Here is a 20,004-nt window from a genome sequence, read left to right as displayed (position 1 = left end):
CAGCTCGCTGCAACCTCCGCCCCCAGGTACAAGTGATTCTCCTGCCTCAGCCTCCCATGTAGCTGGGACTATAGGTGTGTGCCACCACACCCGGCTACTTTTGTATTTTTAGTAGAGAGAGGGTTTCACCATGTTGGCCAGGTCTCGAACTCCTGACCTCGTGATCTGTCTGCCTCGGCCTCCCAAAGTTTTGGGATTACAGGCAAGAGCCACCGCACCCGGCTGGAAACTTAAATTTTTTATTAATCACTTCAGAGTTAGTTCATAATCTTGAACTGAGGTACTAATAGACAATAACTTAGAATATCCACAAGAACCTGCTGATAATAAGTAGGTAGAATGTTAAAACCACACTGCTGAAAGATGCTTTGGATATCAGACAAAAAGAAAGGCTATAGTTAAGTACCAGGCCCATGAGGAACGTAACTACAAGATAACATTCCAGCTGAGTTATCATGGAACACTTTGGCAAAGTTCTTGGGATAATATATGGTTATAGTGAAACATAAAAGCTATCAACTGGCTGGGTGCGGTGGCTCACACCTGTAATCCCAGCACTTTGGGAGGCCGAGGCAGGTGGATCACCTGAAGCCAAAAGTTCAAGACCAGCCTGGCCAACATGGTGAAACCCTGTCTCTACTAAAAATACAAAAATTAGCTGGGCATGGTGGCAGGTGCCTGTAATCCCAGCTACTTGGGAGGCTGAGGCAGGAGAATCGCTTGATCCCAGGAGGCAGAGGTTGCAGTGAGTCAAGATTGCACCATTGCATCCAGCCTGGGCAACAAGAGTGAAACGCCATCTCAAAAAAAAAAAAAAGCTATCAACAAGGCTGTTCAGGCCTTAAGTTATACTTACATGTCATCATTCTTCAAAACTTCCTCAATGAGACAATCTGTTTCATTCTGTCTTAGCTGTTTAAATAAATTGCTTAAGTTTTAAACTTAAGGAAGAGAGGCCAAATCTATCATAATGTTCTCTTGTCAGTTAAAAAGTTACATAAAGTACTTATGACCAATTCTGTTACTAATAGAATCCTTTAACATTAAACAAATGAAACCAAAGACATCAAGCGAGAGTAAATATCACAGGTTTATCATAAGAAATAGGCAAATTATCCCATTCATTGTGAGTTAAGCCCTAAAACGAGGTTACTATTGGTAGCAGTACATTCCCCCTGGGAAGGGTTTTTCATATAATGAGGAGTGATGAAGGTTATAGAACCTCTACACACACAGAAATATTTATATAGAGAGAGAAAATAGAGTGTGTACATTCAATGGGAAAGGGAAGATATTTAGGAGAAGTCTTGTAAAACAAAAAAACAAACACCTGAAAGAAGTTTTGGACAAAAAGAGAGGTGATGGAAAAAATAATAATTAAAAAAAAACATCAAGATGATAGAAAAAGCAAACTGGAAATGGCTTGTCAATAGTTTGGTATCACTAGAGCAGAGGAGCTCCCCTGTGATGTGAGGGAAACCAGCTCACTCCAAAGTTCCATAATAGGCACAATCCATCCATTCATAAAAAGAGAAAAGAAGGAAAATGATGTATTTAGTAAAAATAAGCCAACACTGTTAGACATTAAAAGTTCTTTTCTAATGTATCTCCTATAATAACCTTGTTGCTACCAAGACTATTTTGAAATCAAAACATACTTTTCACAGGGAGAGTAGCTGACTTTCTTCCCTTGACAAATATTAGGATTTATCCTTCCAGTTTATATTTTGCCACAAATATTTATTAGGTAGTTAATTTGTATTGGCACTGTTAAAGGCCCAAGGGCAGAAAGACGGATATTCACAATCTATGGAAGGGAGAGACAATTAAAGTAGTTGTAAGATCTATAATAAAGCAATGGGGGGAAAGGCCATCGAAGGAACTAAAAATAGAAATTAACATTCACCAGGGACCAGAAGAGGAGGGAAAGACGTCACAAAGGGGATGACATTTTAGCTGCTGCGTAGAATTTCACCTGAGAAGAAAAGGCCAAGAGAAATAAAATAATGCAAATAAAGGTAAGAAGACTAGGAAATGTCAGGATATTTTAAGGAATAACAGCATAATTACAGGCCGGGCTGAGGGCTGAAGTGAGAAAAGGGGTAGTGGTAGCAGATTATGACAATCCCTAGGTGTCACTCTTGAGAATTTAGACTTCGTTTGCTATTGGTAGTACATTCCCACTAAGAAGGGTTTGTAGAAGCTAGATGATTCTGAGCTAGAATGCAAACCCCAAGCAAGGATCTTTGTTTGCTATTGTTTTGTATGTTTATTTTTTGTTGTTGTTTTCTCTCATTTATAACTAAAGTATCCCCAAATTAATGCCAGTCACATAAGCACATAGTAGTTGCTCAATAAATATTTGTGGACTGAATTTTGGGTTGAGTTAAAAGACACAGTAAGACCTGATTTTAGAGAATAAAGTATAATGAGAGAAAGGATTTGCATTCTTGTGAGTTCCTTTAACCTTTTTTTATTCCTCTAAAAGAAAGCCTAAGTTAAGGGAAGAAAACCCAATGTGTAAGTAATTACTTGAGAGTCGTGATGTTAATAATTAAGGACTTCATAAGGTTATTGTAACTATGTTCACAAAACATAAAAACAAGGGAAAGCTATATTTCTGTATAAATAAAGAGTAACAAATATTAAACACTATTACTTTCTAGTTGAATAATCTTTGAAAATGTGTTTGTGTGTGTGTGTCACCATTTGCAGGGAAAGTGGATGATGGTACATAACTTTTTAAAAAAAACTTACATTTTTCTGTAATTGCTGTTCTCACATCTGAACTGGAAGCTTTATTTTTCAAATTCTGTGCCAATGTAAAAACATAATCCAGCTGAGGATGGCGCTGTTCTAAGTCAGCCTTTGTAATCTGTTAAGTAGAAATGATTATTCGGATAGGTTAATAAGCCATATGAGAAGAATAATAAGCAAAACAGTTGTGCTGACATCAAAGTTGTCGTTGTTTTCCTCCTCTATGGCATAGTGAGGCAACAGCAACGCGGCAGAAAATGAGTGCATGATTTAAAGTCAAGCATCCTGCATTCAAATCTCAGTTCTTCCATTTAGCACCTGAGTCACCAGGCAAGGAGCTTTACCTCTCTGTGTTTTTGTTTTCACAAAAAAGAAATAATAAAATACTGACAGCTCAATTACATCCAGTCTGAGGACATTAAATAAAGAAAATCCCTTCAAAAGCTGAAAAATGCCCTGAAAACATTAGCAGTTATTGCTGCTGATGATGCCTTGCATATCTGTTCTGTGTCAGGTACGAACACAAACTAATGTCATAGGGTTGGGGGTGACACAGAAAAGTGCTAAGAGGAATAACTATAAATTAAATCCTCTTAGACATGAAAAACTGCTGCTGTAGATGGTTTGTCTCTCAGTGCTAATAAATATGGGAGAAATGGTAACAACATCAGGAAAATCATGTGTTTTCAGTACAGAACTAATGACAGTCATAGAGACTAGAAAACAATTTACAAAAAATACAAATAGTGGCAAATGACTTTTTCCCAGTCCTTCCTCTTTACAAATTCACCCGTTTTGTAGATTTCACCTACTCCTTTAGTGTCAAATATTACTTCTAAATGGATTGCTCACAACTTTCAATCCTAAACCCCAGGGCACATGGTAATGAATACTGATCACTTCCTTCTAAATGGCATAAGGACTCCCCACCACAACACGTCTGAAACTAAATCACTCAAACCCTCATTCACACTCAATTTCTTCTATTCCTTATTTCTGCTAATTGCAACAGCATCATCTTAGTCATTTCAGAAAGGGCTCTTTGCCTTGATTTATGCATTTCTTGCCTCCAATCCATCCTAGTCTTCTACTAAAGCAGAGCATGGTTATCATGAGTTCATAGACACAATTTTAAAAAGAAAAAGAAATGGGAAGAAAGATGCCTACCAATTGCTTACAGACTAAAAATCCAAAGGGCTTTGCACAGCCTGCAGGCTCCTTCACAAAGGGAACTTGAGCTGCTTTTCCTGCCTTGCTTCACACTGTATTTCTTAATTGCACAAATGTTGGCCCTACTGTCCTTTGTGCCTCCTGTACCACATGACTTTATTCCCTCTGTTCCCTATACCGGGAATGTCACCACTTTATCCCAGATGCCAAAATCCCACACAGTTTGCTTTCCATCACTGGAGAAGTGATCCCCTTCCTCATCCTGGCTCCCCCAACAGGTTGCCTGTACTTCTCCTGAGGCTTTTATTAGACTCTTGCCTTGCTACAGTAATTTGTCAACTCATATGCACTCAGTGCCTCTGCCTCGGTGTGGACTTATTTGTAATGTGGGGATAAAAACAGTACCTATCTCACAAGACTATTAAAGAACTGAATGAGATAACATGTGTACAATACTTAGAAAAATGACCAGCACACATGAAGCACTTAATAAAAGTTAGCAAGAGCTGTTATTATTATTTCATTGTAGATTCCCAATTTCTACCTAGTATATTCTTGTCAGTATCCTTGTACCACCCACAGCCCAGAACTTAGCACACACTAAATAGGGAAAAAGAATTTTTCCAAATGAATATTAGATGGTACATGTATAGTAATAAAGTTATAGGAGATATTCACTTTTAAAATCAGAAATTAATCTCATTATGAAATATAAGTTGCAAAGGCACTTTAGGAGATTATCCTACATCACACAACAGGCATGAAACGTTAACTCCAGCTTATATTTATACTAATGTGCCTAGCTTTACAATATCAGTTTTAGATTTTAAAAATGCACTGGGTCTTTAGTTTAAGTCAGTAAACCTGATCATATCACAACAGTATAAATGCAAGAAAAGCTCTATGCTTTGTAGTTAGCCCTGGGTGGTTGTTTGACAGATACAGAATTTTTTAAACCTCATTCTCTCATAGTTTAGGATAAACAAAAGGGATTCAAACAGATCTGGTCTACCTCTGGGTTGTGGTGTTTCCATGACAAGCTTTTACACTATGCACCTACTTTCATTCGGGAAACGGTCTTATTGATCTCTTCTACATCCCCAACAGTGACAATGTTGGACTTCAGCATCTGGTCGATTAATACCAGCCAGTCGGCTAGTTCTGTTATAGTTTTATCAAGATCAGCAGGAATTGAAATTTCCGAAGTACGATGAGACTGAACAGGAATATCTGACGCAGATGATACTAGCACCACCTTTTGGACACTAGGATGAGCTGAAATGAAAAATGTAGCAAAAGAGAAATCAATCAACAGGATGTTTTAATTATGGTGGTGTCATGGTGACACGTGTATGTGTATTTAAATAAAATTTAGTTTAAGTAAAAAAAATTCTAAGAGGTTATTTTTTCATACTGAAATGGCTATGGTATTACCTGTAATATCCATATGTCTTTGGTAGCTATCAAGCCAACAAAACAGTTTTGCAACATTCTAGAACATAATCAGCACTGACACTGAGAAAAATTAAAAGTACAAATGTGGGAGAACTGGAAGTATTATTTTATTTTGGCAAGATGATTTTAATTATAAAGCCAACTTATTCATAATTTTTTATTTTTTTCATTTAACTTTATAATGTGAGCATATTTTATTCTTAGTAAACACAATTATGAATACCTATGTAATAACCTATACCCATATTCACTTTTATTTAACCCTTGGATATTTAGATTGCTCTTGAAATTTTATTTTAATTTTTTAAAAAACTTACAAAGAATATCTTTTTGTGTAGAGTATTTTGCACATTTCTGATCTCTATCTTAGCATAGATTTCCCAAGTAGAATTACTGAGTCAGAAAATACAAAAAAAAGTATGTATTTAATATTATTTGCCAAATTGATTGGTTTTGATACAATAAGTAGTTGAATTAGTAATTAAAACTATCTGTAACCTACTTCAGGTATGATATATTAGATGAGGTTTAAATAATTTTCTAAAATGTATAGCCAATCTGTAAATTCAGCACAATCCTAATAAAAATCCCAACAGGCTTGAATGTAACTTAACAAAATCATTAATTCAAATTTCTGGTTATAAAATTAATATTGAAGAGAAAAGGACAAAAAACAGTCAAATTTTTTTTTGATAGAGCAATATGCCCTCCCAGATATTAAGTTATATTATTTAGCTAATAATTATTAACTCAGTACATTATAGACTGAGACATTTAAAGAGACCAACAGAAGAGAAGAGTCACAATGTGTAGGTGGCAGAGAAATCTGACCTTGGCAGAGACTGAATTACAGATCAATGAAGAAGAATTTACTGTTCAATAAAGTGAGTCACCACGGCTGCAGCAGGGAAATGATGGGACTGATTTTAACCTCACATACACCATAGAAAAATTAATTCTTAGTGGATTAAGGACCTAAATATGAAAAACAAAATTGTTAGTTAAAAATAAGGAATATTTTTATTACTTCAGAGGACTGAAGTAGCTCTCAAACAAAAGACAAAAAAAGGGAAGCTATTAATAAACCATTAATGGTTAAGAATTCCACAGAGCACCATAAGTAAAGATTTTAAAAGCCTTTGAAACATGAAAGGAGATGGTATTTGCAATGCCCATTGCAGACAAAGAACTGATAGCCAAAATACTTTTTCTAAAACTTAAAAAAATCATCTAAAGACAATCCACAAAAGAGGAAATAAAAAAGGCAATAAACATAAAAATGTGAAATAAATGTCCGACCTCTTCTATAACTGAGATAGTACAAATTAAAACGAAATACCCTACATCCACAGGACCACCATCAGAAAAGTGACATCTGAGAAGCTCTAGGTTAAGATGCCTACACTATTATCATCAGCACATTATTTGCCTTTTTAGGCTCAGTCTCTCCCACGTGTACAGTGTGTTTTATCTAAGTCTACATAACGTGACATCACAAGAGACCAAATGCAGAAGCAGAAATAAGAATACAGCTGTGTTCTATTAAACTAGACATTTAAGAGATTTCAAAAAATATAAAACTGCAGCTTTTCCAGGATTTTGTTTTAGAAAACAGAGTTGTTTGTTTGTTTGACTGTTTGTTTTTTCTTTGAGATAGGTGCTCACTCTCTCACCCAGGCTGGGAAGCAGAGGCACGAACACAGCTCATTGCAGCCTCAACCTCCTGAGTTCAAGTGATCCTCCCACCGCTGCCTCCTGATTAGTTGGAACTACAGGCCTGCATCACCAAGCCTGGCTAATTTTTTTTATTTTTAATTTTTTGTAGAGACGGGGTCTCCCTATGTTACCCAGGCTGGTCTCAAACTCCTGGGCTCAAGTGATCCTCCTGCCTCAGCCTCCCAAACTGCTGGGATTATAGATATGATCCACTGTGCCCAGCATCTTATGCTAATGTTACAAAAACATGCTATTTTTGTTAACATATAATGGCTTTATTATTGTTATTTTTAAACGACTTAATAAATGAATTAATGGAAAAATTTTCTAGTTAGGTAAATATGGATAAATATCACTCACAAAAGCAAAAGCTCTTTGAGGGTCCTCAATAATTTTTACACGTGTAAAGGGGTCCTGAGAGCAAAGTGTTGAGGTGCTGGTAATGCTGTAGAACAATAAGAACCCATTACACACAGCCAGTGTCAGTGTAAACTGGGCCAAGTGATCTAGACAGCACCCTAATGGCAGCTAGTGAAGCAGAAGGCACCCATATGCTAAACCCAGTGATTCCGTCACTAGATATACACCCTACAGAATACCTCACACATCCTTCTGCCCCATTTTCACTTTAACTTTTTTTGTAGATAAAAAAAATTCATTGTTTTAATTCATCAAATACCTATTAAGAACCTATTATGTGTAAGGGGCTATTCTAGACGCTGCAGGCATGAGAGTGTGCAAGACAAAGTTCGGGCTGGAGTGCAATGGTACGGTCTTGGGTCACTGCAACCTCCACCTCCTGGGTTCAAGCGATTCTCCTGCCTCAGCTGCCCAAGTAGCTGGGATTACAGGCGCCTGCCACCACGCCCAGCTAATTTTTTATTTTTAGTAGAAACAGAGTTTCACCATGTTGGCCAGGCTGGTCTCGAACTCCTGACCTCAGGTGATCCACCCGCCTTGGCCTCCCAAAGCACTGGGATTACAGGCATGAGCCACCGCGCCCTGCCAGAGCTTGCATTCTATCAGGAAAATGGATGTGTGTTACGAAGTAAAATCAATACAAGAAGACAAAGAGAGACAGGGTGTATCTGAGATATTGTGGGCAAGAAAGGGCTATCCTAGAAAGGGATATCTGAAGGAGAACTAAAGGAAGTGAGTATGTGAAACATGAAAATATCTGAGAGAAGAACATTTGGGGAAGACAAGAAGAAGGAACACCAAGCACAAAGACCAGAAATGATTATGTTCTTGGCATGTTTGAAACAGCAAGAAGACCAGTGTATTTGAAGCAGAATGAACAAAGGGAAAAGCAGTAAGAAATGTGATTAAAGAGACAGGCAGATATGCATGGTGTTCTGGACTAAGGCCAGACTTTGGAACTCATTTATGTGGATGGAAGTGATTAAAAGACTGTGATCAAAGAAACGACACAATCAAACTTGTTTAGAAAGAATCACTGTATCTGCTATCAGAGGAATAGGTCATGGAGAAGTACTGAGGCAAGAATAGAATCAGGATTATGAATTAGGAGCATATTCCAATAATCTAGATAGAAAGATAAGGGTGTTCAAGACCACGGAAATAGGTGGAATGGAACATGGAAATGATGCTACTTGCTGATGGATTGAATATTAATTCCAGAGAAGAGTTGAGGTTGACTACAAGTTTATTGGCCTAAGGACTGGGTGAATCACCTAAAAAAAAAAATGTCTACAGTTCTGGGACTGGTAAGCATAGGTAGAAAAGAGAATTTAGAGGATTGTAGTATATCCAATGTTATGTAATACTGTACATCAGTTTAAATGAGTAGACTAGAGCTACATGCTTCAAAAGGTATGGCAATAAGGATGATCTAGTAGCTATCAGAGAAAGAGGATACGTAAGCAGCCCAGAGAATATGGGATCCTATGCATAAGTGGAGGAGCTGGTCTTAGGAAAAGAGATAATAACCCTTTCGCAGAATAGGAAGGAAGTGTGTAAAGTACACGGGTACAGCCGCAGGTAGCTTGATGGATTCTCTGGTGGGAAAACGAAAAAGGTTTTTTTTTTCTTTTGAAAATGAGATGAGGTCATTAGTTGAGAAATGAGTACCAAGGAGTACTCAGAAGAAAGTACGGTAGGACTGTCTCTTAGTGCTGAGTGCTTATTTGAAATGAATAGTCATAGCTCTGAAATGAGTACAGTCGGCAAGGTGTTGGCAAGGATGAACCTCAAAAACATTATGCTAAGTGAAAGAAGCATCGTATGATTCCATTTATATGAAATATCCAGAATAGAGAAATCCATGGAAACAGAATGCAGATTGGTGGTTGCCAGGGGCTGGGAGTAGGAGGGAATGGGAAGAAACTGCTTAATGAGTAAGAGGTTTTAGTTTGGAGTGATAGAAATATTTTGGAACTAGATAGAAATAGTGGTTGTACAACATTGTGAATGCATTAAATGTCACTAAATTGTTCACTTTAAAATGGTTAATTTTATTTTCTAAATAAAATGTTAAAAAGAAGGAACTGAATTAAAACACTGCGTAGGAGGAGAGAGACATACTAAGATTAGCTTCAGGTCTCAGGCCTGTCCCAAGGACGAATATCCTGTTAAAAATGAGCCATCCACCTAATGGAAGTTGTAGCTTTGCTGTTAGCTTTTTATACTTCTAAATATGTATTCAAATTTTCCCTGCTCCTTTACCATATAGAGGTTTTAAAAAGTAAGATAACCCATGACGATTTTATAAAATGCATCCAATTCTTTCCCTATGATTATGGAGTTGAGCCTGTATTTGCAAAGCAGCAGTACCCAAATGTCAACTCAAGTGTTCTGAATATTAATCAAGAAACTTGATCAGGCCCCAGGTACTTTTTGTGCAAATTTCCAGAAATACAAGTAATAAAAAACACAAACTTGGTCCTCAATTAGCTTGCAATCTCGAAAAATGAAAAAAAAAATATTGTCTGTCATCACTTTTCTCAAAACTTGAGGGGAGGAGGAGGAAGAGAAGGAAAAGAAAAGAAAAATAAGAGGAATAAGAGAAATAAAAAGGACCCTCCCAAAAAAAAGAGGTAGAAGAGGTAGAGGTGGAGGACGAGAGAAGAGGTAGAAAGTAGAAGGTGGACATGGAAGTCAAGGAGGAGGAGAAGGATGAGGGAGAAGAAAAAAGCGGGGAGGAGCAATAAAAAGAATCAGCAGAAGCAGCTGTCAGGGAGTGAGTGGACAGTTAGAGTTGGTCGCATTTGGGGTTTTGCCAGGTGACTCAACAGAGGAAGAGCAGGGCATGATGGTTCAGAAAACTTGCAAGGCAGTGGCAACAGTGGCTATGGGGCAGGAGCCTGCGATCTAATCTGGATAAAGAGAGAAGGAAATAGTGAGAAAACATTCTTCTTTCTCCACATCCAAGTGAGAAGTATTTGTCTCCTAGGTTGGAGAATGCTTCTAAATATCCATCCCCCACCTGCTTCCCAGGATATCTAAGCCTTTTGTTCTCAGTCATGATCAGGGTCTAATTACATATGTTAACCAAGCTCATGTTAACACAACAAGTTATAGCTGATTTCCTGAAAACTGCCTCGACCCAGAAAACTAGTCCCCAGTTTTTGCACCTAGCCTCTCATCTTCCCTTCAGCAGGACCTGTGGATGCCCAGGTAGCACTGGAGTCCAGAGAAAGGCCAGCCTTATCTGCCGCGAGAACAAATGCCTTACCCACACTGGGCAGCCAAATGTGTCTTGGGTTTAAAGAAGATGTTCTTTTCAAACCATTGAAAGTAGATTAAATAAAGAAAATGGCACGACGTTTCTAAGTCTTTCTAATTCATATATGAGGCTCATATCACAAAATTTTACGTATTTTTTTTTAAAAACTTTGTTAAAGATAAACTGTATCTTACCAGCAATCCTTGTCTGTGAAACAGAACTGGGCTCCTGGATGCATTCCTTCAGGGTGGTAGGCACCTCTCTGCAAATCTACCGCATCAGGACAAACAGAAAGAGAAGAATACTACATAAATAAAGATGACTGTAGTCCAAAAGAAGAGGTGTTATTCTGAATGGCAGCTCTGCTACTTTTTTTCCCCTAACGACCTAAACTTCTGGCTCTACCTTCACTCACCACTGCAATCTTGTTTGAGCCCCTAACTCCACTGACATTGCTATCAAAAACACCAACCAGTCCTTAGCTGTCCTGACCCCTGTGCACCAGTTAATGCCGTCCACTCCCCCTCCCTTGAATTCTGTTATTACTCTGCAATTCTGGCTTTCCTCCTACCTCTCTGGCTGGCTCTCCTGAATTTCCTTCACCAACTCCTTTTCCTCTGCCCATCCATCAAATACCAATATCCTCCAGGGCAGGTGTGTTGCTCTTCTTGCCCTTCACCCTGGGCTCTCCCTGAGTCCTGGTTTCCAAAGATTTCAGGAATCAAATGGAGTTTTGAGAGGCTAAAGACTGCCCAAAACATATCTTCAGTCCAGCCCTCTCTGTGAACTAGATATTCAGATATGTCCAAATCTGAATTCCTTATCCCTATCTTCCCTGACACCCGTTTCATAAACTCTTCTGAAGATTCTAACTCATCTTTCTATATCAATTCTTAGGATCACTTCATCTATCTCCATAGTGAAGCTATAGCAATATTTCAAAAATATGACTTTCCTCTGCTTAAAACCCATCAGTAGCTACCCACTACCCTCAAAGTGGTAGATTGTTTGCAACATGGAGCTCAAATTCCTTGTGATGCACAGTGAGTCCTCCAGGATCTCATCTCTGAGAACATCCCTCAGCCTTCCATTCTACAGTGGGCTACTTCCTGGACCTATATACACTGTGCTCATTCTCTGTCTCTTCTAGACACTTTCATTTGCCACTTCTCTCTACACTGCACTTTCCCTCATTCTTCACCTGACCAATACTTATTCATCCTTCGTAAATTAACCAGAATGTGATCTTTTCAACAAAACCTTCCACAGCTACCCCTCAAAGCCAAGCAGGTGCTCCACCTTTATGTGCTCATCACTACCTGGATGTTATAATTGCTTGTCTGCTGGTCTCATCCATGATAAGCTCTTTGAGTTAGAAGGAATGCCACACTCTTTAATGCATTCCTATCTCTTAAAATGATACCTGGCAGAAAGTGAGACCAATAAAAACCTATTGAGTGAATGAATGACTGTATGAATGAATGAAATATCCCATGTTAGAATTTCCCAAATTATGTTTGTTGAGATTTTCTGCACAATGAGCATTGTTGGTCTTAGACATTCATAATTCACCAAAGTGAATTATATTAAAATTTACATGAAATTCTGCAATAACCAAAGCTCTAGCTTTGTCTGACATAATGCACCCAAATTAACAACTGTGCCCTTTTCTGCAGAATACCCACTGATACCCTTTGTGTTAAATAAATATGTGTGCTCCGACTGAATATGGACAACCTTTCTGGCAAGTGACACAGGACCTAACATGTCTGGAAAGGAGTGTAGGGGAGAGAGAGCAGTGGATATTGTAGGAGAGATCACAGGACGCCAGGCCATGAGAAGCCTCATAAGCCAAAAAAGCATTTTGGCTTTCACCCTGAGCAAGATAGAAAACCATTGGTGGACTTTGCTCAGATAAGTCACTTGATCTGAATTATGTTTTAACCAATCATATTGGCTGCTTTGTCTAGAACAGAATAACAAAGGGCAAAGGAAGAAGCAGGGGAGATGAGTGGGGCAGCCTTTGTAGTCATCAAGACAAGAGATGATGGCAGGCTTGAAACGAGTTAGTGGCAATGGGGGTTGTAAGAAGCAGTCAAATGTATGATATTTTTTGACCTAAGACAAGTCGAAAGAATTGTAGAGGAAATACCTGTGTGCCCTCTGACATCTACAACTGTCAAACTTCTGCTACATTTGCCTTATCACACATAGCCATCTGGCTATCCAATAAACCATCCATCCAGTAGATATGTATTTTGAAGGAAAAGCTGCTAATGGTGACTGAGGTATAGTTTTTGGTTTGGGGGTTTTCTTTGTTTCTTTTTGTGATAGAATTCATATACCATAGGATTGACTCCAATATTTCTGACTTAAGTAATAATAAGATGAAACTTCCATTGACTAAGGTGGGAGATGTATATTAAGGCACAGAAGGGAGAGGGATATCAAAAGCTCGATTGTGTATGTTAGTTTCAGGTGCCTATTAGACATTTAAGGAGAGATGTTGAGCAGGTAGTTGCATACACAAGTTTAGAGTATGGAGAAAGGTCCAGACCAGAGATACACATGTGTGAATCACAGTGACTCAACAGGCAGTGATTCCCAATCAGAGAGACCAGATCAATAAAGCACCTGCATCATTAGCTATAGGATAATGGCTACCATTTAAAGAGGATGAGAGAGAAAATGACTGATATGGAGTCCATCCAAACCAAGGACAGAGACATATCCATTCAATGTCCTATACAGACGTCATACTCTGATATGGTGTGTACCAGGTCAAACAAAAAAGATATCTATGACTTTATCTACTTTTAACCGTTTCAATGGCAAAAAAAAAAAAATAATGGTAGGAGGGAAAGATATTAGTTGTATTTGTAGTCACATGCCATTACATTTCACTGGAACCTAGTAAATATATATTTAATGAAAAAAATCATTGAAAATAAACATACATGTGTGAAAAGTCATGTGCAAAATCAGGATGCTATTTTCTTTCTTTCTTTCTTTCTTTTTTTTGAGACAGGGTCTCCCTGTCTCACCCAGGCTGGGGTCCAGTGGTGTGACTGCAGCTCACTGCAACCTCCACCTCCCAGGTATAGGCAATTCTCATGCCTCGGCCTCCCAAGTAGCTGCGATTACAGGCGTGTGCCACCACGCCTGGCAAATTTTTCTATTTTTAGTAGAGATGGGGTTTCACTGTGTTGGCCAGGCTGGTTTCAAACTCCTGGACTCATGTGATTCCCCCCATCTCGGCCTCTCAAAGTGTTGGGATTACAGGTATGAGCCAACACACCCGGCTCAGAATGCTATTTTAAGGTCTTCACTTTCAGAATATCATCACTGGAATTTTCTTACCTAATTCCAACATATATTCATTATCTAATGTAGTATATAATGTATAAATCCCCTAGGCCAAAGAGTTCTGTATAAAATAAAAAGTATTCTTCTAGAATATATGCCTCTGTCTATGACAGATAAAAAATAAAAACATTAGTAAGCTTTAGTAAAATTTGCCCCATTTGGATACACTTGAAAGTAAAGCAGTTACATGATCCCACATCTCTGACAACAAAATCAACAAATATGAGAAATGTGTGATAGTAACTTTATACACACCTTATTCCATGTCATATTTACAGTCCTTAAGCTTTCTGAAATTTTATCCCTTTCAGGTAAACTCAGACTTTTATCTGAAAGCATCTCCAATTCAGTTCTATTCAGCCATTTGAGTTTTTCAGCGTGTACTTCCATTTCTTGAGTTAAGTCCTGGAGAAGTTAAAAGATAGGTGTGGTTAGAAGGTAGTCAGATAAGGGAAAATTCAAGAATTGTATTAGAAACCTTTTTGGTATTATTACAAATGTAACTTTCTAATTTGTTAAGTGAAAAAATAAACTTATAAGAAGCTTAAGCTCATGCTAACAAATGATAACTAAGAAGGGAGTGCGCACATGCCTTCTGTGTGTATTTTTGCACTCTTGTGCACAAACGGGCTCTCTGGTACTCACTGTCTCTTAACCGGGTCATATATTATTTTTACACTGATAATTTAACATTCTGTTCTTATCTCCTCCTTGCTACTCCATCCTAATATACTGTTCCACCTTTTCTAACTCTCCTCAAATTGTTTACAAAAGAGACATTCCCAAAAAAACCATTGAAATTTTTAGATAAAAAAGGAAGCTTGTTAGATATTGTCACATTTTAAAAAGAAAACTTAATATATGTTCCACAAAATATTTTTCATCATTATTCAATGTTTCTTTCTCAAAATGCTTCAATCATACTCCTTTATAGACAAAATCTCTGAATTAGTAAGTAACCTTTCACACACACTTTTATGCTTGTACATGTATGAATACACACTCATAATTTCTTTTTTTTTTTTTTTTTGAGATGGAGTCTCGCTCTGTCAGCCAGGCTGGAGTGCAGTGGCACGATCTCGGCTCACTGCAACCTCCGCCTCCCGGGTTCATGCCATTCTCCTGCCTCAGCCTCCCGAGTAGCTGAGACTACATGCACCTGCCACCACGGCCAGCTAATTTTTTTTTTGTATTTTTATAGAGATGGGGTTTCACCATGTTAGCCAGATGGTCTCGATCTCATGACCTTGTGATCCACCCGCCTCGGCCTCCCAAAGTGCTGGGATTACAGGCGTGAGCCACCGCACCCGGCCCACAATTTCTTTTTTTAAATAAAAATGTGAGCACATTATGCTGAGTGTTCTGCAACAAGTATTTTAATTCTTAACACAAAAAATAAATATTTATGAATACAAAATTTATGGATATTTGGATATATTTATACATCTATATATGTACGAATTTTTATAGATTATATACATCTACAACTATAAACAATACTTGTTAGTTGCAAACCAACAAAGAAAATCTGATTAATACAACCATGACACTAAACCTACTGCAAGCTGCATTTTGTTCCTCAGCAAGTCACTCCGATAATTACTGATTATTATCTATAAAGTTGAGTTTTGCAGCTTTATAGACAATAATCAGTAATTTTCTTCCAAATCTAAAAACAAAAAACGATATTTCATAGCCCTATTGTATTTTAAAACGATAAGGTCAGTTTACAATATCCTAAAAACCTCTGGTCTAATACTGACACCATAATAGTTTGTTCTTTTTACATAAGTGAAGTTTAAGCTCTGCATGACCAAAATTATAACTGCTCTTTAAAAAATAAAATATATTCCTCTTTCAAGTTCACCACATTTACCAAAAAGTACAAAGTTTCTTTTCCCTTTTCTTCTTCAGACACGCAGTATGTGACTCTGAAGTATAATGTTCGGGCACCAAAAGGCATATAGACAGAAATAAACAACTTACTCTTAATTCTTGCAGGTTTTCTCCCAATTCGGTGGTTGATCTCTTTTGCATAGCATGCTCAGCCTTTGTTAACCAACAGATAATCTCATCTAGCTGATGCCTGTACTCCATCACCTGCTTACTTTCTCCTTTTAGCCTAAAAGAATATATTATTTAAAAATATTGAGGAAAAACTGCCCAATTAAGCAGAACCTTACATATTTGCTTTGAATATCCCAAATATTTCCCAAAATAAATAATTTCTAATAATTATTTTAATATTTATTTTAAGTGAAACAATATATATTCTACTATATAAAGATTGTTTAATAATAGACCAAGAAGCTTTTTTCCTTAGTTAAATTCAAAAACATTGAAACTAAAGAATATTATCTTCCCTCATCATAAAAAGTTACATAGAAATTGAATACAAAAGCCTTTTTTACAGTTAGATACCACTCCGCAACATAATGGAAATTTTTTAAAACATGAAAAATGTCTTTATCTAAAATAATAGGGAAAAAGCATAATTCTCTTTGAGTGTTTCACGAATATTGAAAGGAATCATTATATGACATGTTATCACATTAGGTGGTAACTATTACTCTGCTTTATTCATAGGACAGAAAGAATAAGAACAAAGCAAGGTATCAAGGATGGGAGAATCTTACAAGTATTAGGGAAGACAAGAAATGTGAATTTGGCTTGTTTATTAAAATAACTATTATATTTGAATATAGCACTGTTACAAAAAGAGATATAGAAAAAAACAAAGCAAAAATTTTAAATGATGCAAGGAAAACAGTCAAATGAATATAAAAAAGGAACTGCCTCAATTAGATCTTTATAGTGTTATAAGAATAACATTTATAAGAATATAAACCATCTGTCAGAAGAGAGGAATATGATTAGAACTCATATGACAAATAAGATTATGTGTTTTTTAAAAGGATTTGAAAGCTATTAAAAGCCTGGTGGTATCTTTATTTTTATAGCTGCTATAATTAACTGCTGGTTTAAAAACTGAATGCAATTTTTAAATAAGTTGTATTGTATCATTCCTAATAAGAATTTATGTTTTTATGGCTAGGAGTTTTCATTTTTAATCACAAAAGGTCTGACATAATCTTGCAATACATGTAATAAAATATTAGATAATACTTCTATATTTAATAAACAGTCAATATTTGATGTATAATGTTTAAAAAAATGAAAATCACTACAAAATCATAATTTTTAAGTATCCATCAAGAAAGAATGCTCCTTTAAGATTAAAAATAAATAAATACAGCAATAGCACTAATTACTAAGACTAAAACAAATAATCTACCCTCCATAGTGAAAAGTATTTAACTTAAATAACAACTTTGGAAACACCCAAAATACTATTATAGGCCTTTGTTTCTAAAAAAGGGTTGAAATTTCACGTTCCAATGTTTCAAGATCATGACTAATTTAGTACTTTCAAAACAGAACTATGAAGAAAACTAGCATTATAAAGTGATTTCAATAAGATATATTTGAGTCACCCAATATTTTCAACTGCAAATTAGCTAAATATAATCTACATTTTAAATATTATCCCCAAGAGTAAAAACAAATTATAAATTCATGTTCTAACAGAAGATAACAATTGCTCACTAAGGAATAACCCACTGGGCATGGTGGCTCACGGCTGTAATCCCAGCACTTTGAGAGACTGAGGCAGGAGGATCACTTGAGCCTAGGAGTTGGAGACCAGCCTGGACAACATGGCAAGACCTTATTTTTACAAACAATTTAAAAATCAGCTGGGTGTGGTAGCACACACTTGCAGCCCCAACTACTCAGAAGACTAAGGTGAGAGGATTGTTTGAGCCCAAGGGCTCAAGGATGCAGTGAGCTATGATTGCACCATTGCACTCCAGCCTGGGTATCGGAACAAGACACTGTCTCCAAAAAAGGGAAGAAATAACTCTGCAGGTTGCTGAACTATGCAAATACTTAACTACAGGCACTCAATACAAAAACAAATTGAACTGTGTGATAATTCTCAATTACTTTGTTAACAACATATATACAATCTACCCAAAATGGTCCCAATTTAATATAGATTACCAACCTAAGGTGAAGTTTAGCATTAATTTACAAAGACAAATATTGTTTTAGTCAAAATATAAGCTGTTGGGGAAGAGATTCATTATTCTTTTCACTTCCAAAAAATGAGTAAAAACATGTATTAGCTTCACCTTATTAGTTTTAGGAGCTGTAATTACCACACGCCACAGATATCTACCTTTAGAAGAATTTCTGCATTTATTGTTAAAACCCTCCCAGCAGGTACATGTTTTTCCTTAAAAAGGTATAGGAGAGGATAGGCACAGTGGCTCATGCCTATAATTCCAGAACTTTGAGAGGCCAAGGCCAGTGGATCAACTTGAGGCCAGGAGTTCTAGACCAGCCTGGCCAACATAGTGAAATGCCATCTCTACTAAAAATATGAAAATTAGCCAGGCATGGTGACAGGCACCTGTCATCTCAGCTACTGAGGAGGCTGAGGCACGAGAATTGCTTGAGCCGGGGAGGCAGAGGTTGCAGTGAGCTGAGATCACGCCACTGCACTCTAGCCTGGGTGACAGAGCGAGACTCTGTCTCAAAAAAACAATAAAGGTCTAGGAGAGAAATCATTTCAAGCTAAGACCCTCCGTGCAAACTGAATAGCATGACATATAAGATCTTATGGGACCTCATTTTCCAATCCTTCCCCTGGTCATTGAACCCTCCTCTCCTTTCAATCCTTTGCAGATCTCTCACACGACGATGCCATTTATGCCTCCCACCTCTGCTGTTTTACTTCTTCTGCCTAGAAGGCCCTCCCTAGAAGAAATTTATAGAAAATTGCTATAAATGCTTTAAACTCAGCTTCGGCATGCTTCCTCTGTGACACTTAAATTCCACAGCCCATCATATCTGCCTCTGTGACACTTTATCTTTTTAATGATGTTTTCATTCATCATTTTCTTCTTCTTAGAGTTCCTTAATCATACTTGTATCTTCAGTGCTAAACATAGAGCTCAATAAATAGCCATCAAGTCATTAATCAATCATTGGCAAAATTCAGCAATATGCTTAGAGAATAAGTTCTAAGATAACTTGCTTTCATAAGAAATAGATACTTTAAGTGTTTACTATGAATAGTCAAGGCATGTACATTTTCCAAACACTATTGCATTTAATCCTCATGACAGTCCTCTGTGGTGATATCATAGTTCTCATTTCCAGAGGAAGACACTTTGGCCAGAGAGTTCTGTGCTCTTTCCAAGTTCGTACAGCATAATATTGAGAGCATAAGACAGTATGATCACTTACTTTCTATGAGATCTTGGACAAGTTACTTAACCTCGCCTCTCTTAGCCTCAGTTTCTAAAGCTGTACAAGGCTTAACAGTCCCCTAAGAGGTGAGTTATGACTCCTAAACAAGGCAATGTGTGCAAGGTGCCAGATACTCTCTCTGCCATGTGGTAATCTCTCAACCAAAACATACAAATTATTATTTGTCTCTTACCAAAACACACAAAATAATAGATTTTTTAAATGAAAAGCAACTGTAGGTCACATGATACTTGAATATTTTAGGTTGCATAATAATACTGGACCTGATAAAGTATTAGATTGGCCTTTCACAAAATGATAGCTTATCACTAAAATAATACTTCATCAACAGAGTTAAAATTAACAGAAAAAAATATCGTGGAGTTTTTAACCCTAAACTACCAACAAGAAACAAACAAACAAAAAAGATCATTAATGACGGAATATATGAAGCAAAGTAGAAATCATTCATAAATCTTGACTGTCTCAGAAAATAATGTCAAATAATTTTAAATATGGAAAGTGTCTATAGTGTTGAG

General features: G+C 37.0%; 1 protein-coding gene across 7 annotated transcripts in view; it reads right to left on the bottom strand.

The window, feature by feature from the left end:
• The window catches only part of UTRN (utrophin), a 562,884-nt gene that overhangs the window by 300,678 nt on the left and 242,202 nt on the right, over positions 1-20,004 (bottom strand). For all 7 annotated transcript variants that reach the window (XM_019029674.4, XM_063707928.1, XM_063707930.1 and 4 more), the window contains exons 43-47: positions 16,136-16,271; positions 14,405-14,554; positions 10,978-11,053; positions 4,988-5,202; positions 2,758-2,875 (exon numbers count right to left, since the gene is read on the bottom strand). In XM_019029674.4, coding sequence (XP_018885219.3) covers positions 2,758-2,875; positions 4,988-5,202; positions 10,978-11,053; positions 14,405-14,554; positions 16,136-16,271 — 695 coding nt within the window. The remainder of the gene's footprint in view (positions 1-2,757; positions 2,876-4,987; positions 5,203-10,977; positions 11,054-14,404; positions 14,555-16,135; positions 16,272-20,004) is intronic.

Source organism: Gorilla gorilla, chromosome 5 (assembly GCF_029281585.2).
Source record: "Gorilla gorilla gorilla isolate KB3781 chromosome 5, NHGRI_mGorGor1-v2.1_pri, whole genome shotgun sequence".
NCBI lineage: Eukaryota > Metazoa > Chordata > Mammalia > Primates > Hominidae > Gorilla > Gorilla gorilla.
The sequence above is the reverse complement of the archived record's forward strand: the minus strand, read 5'-3'. Positions and strand labels throughout refer to the sequence as shown.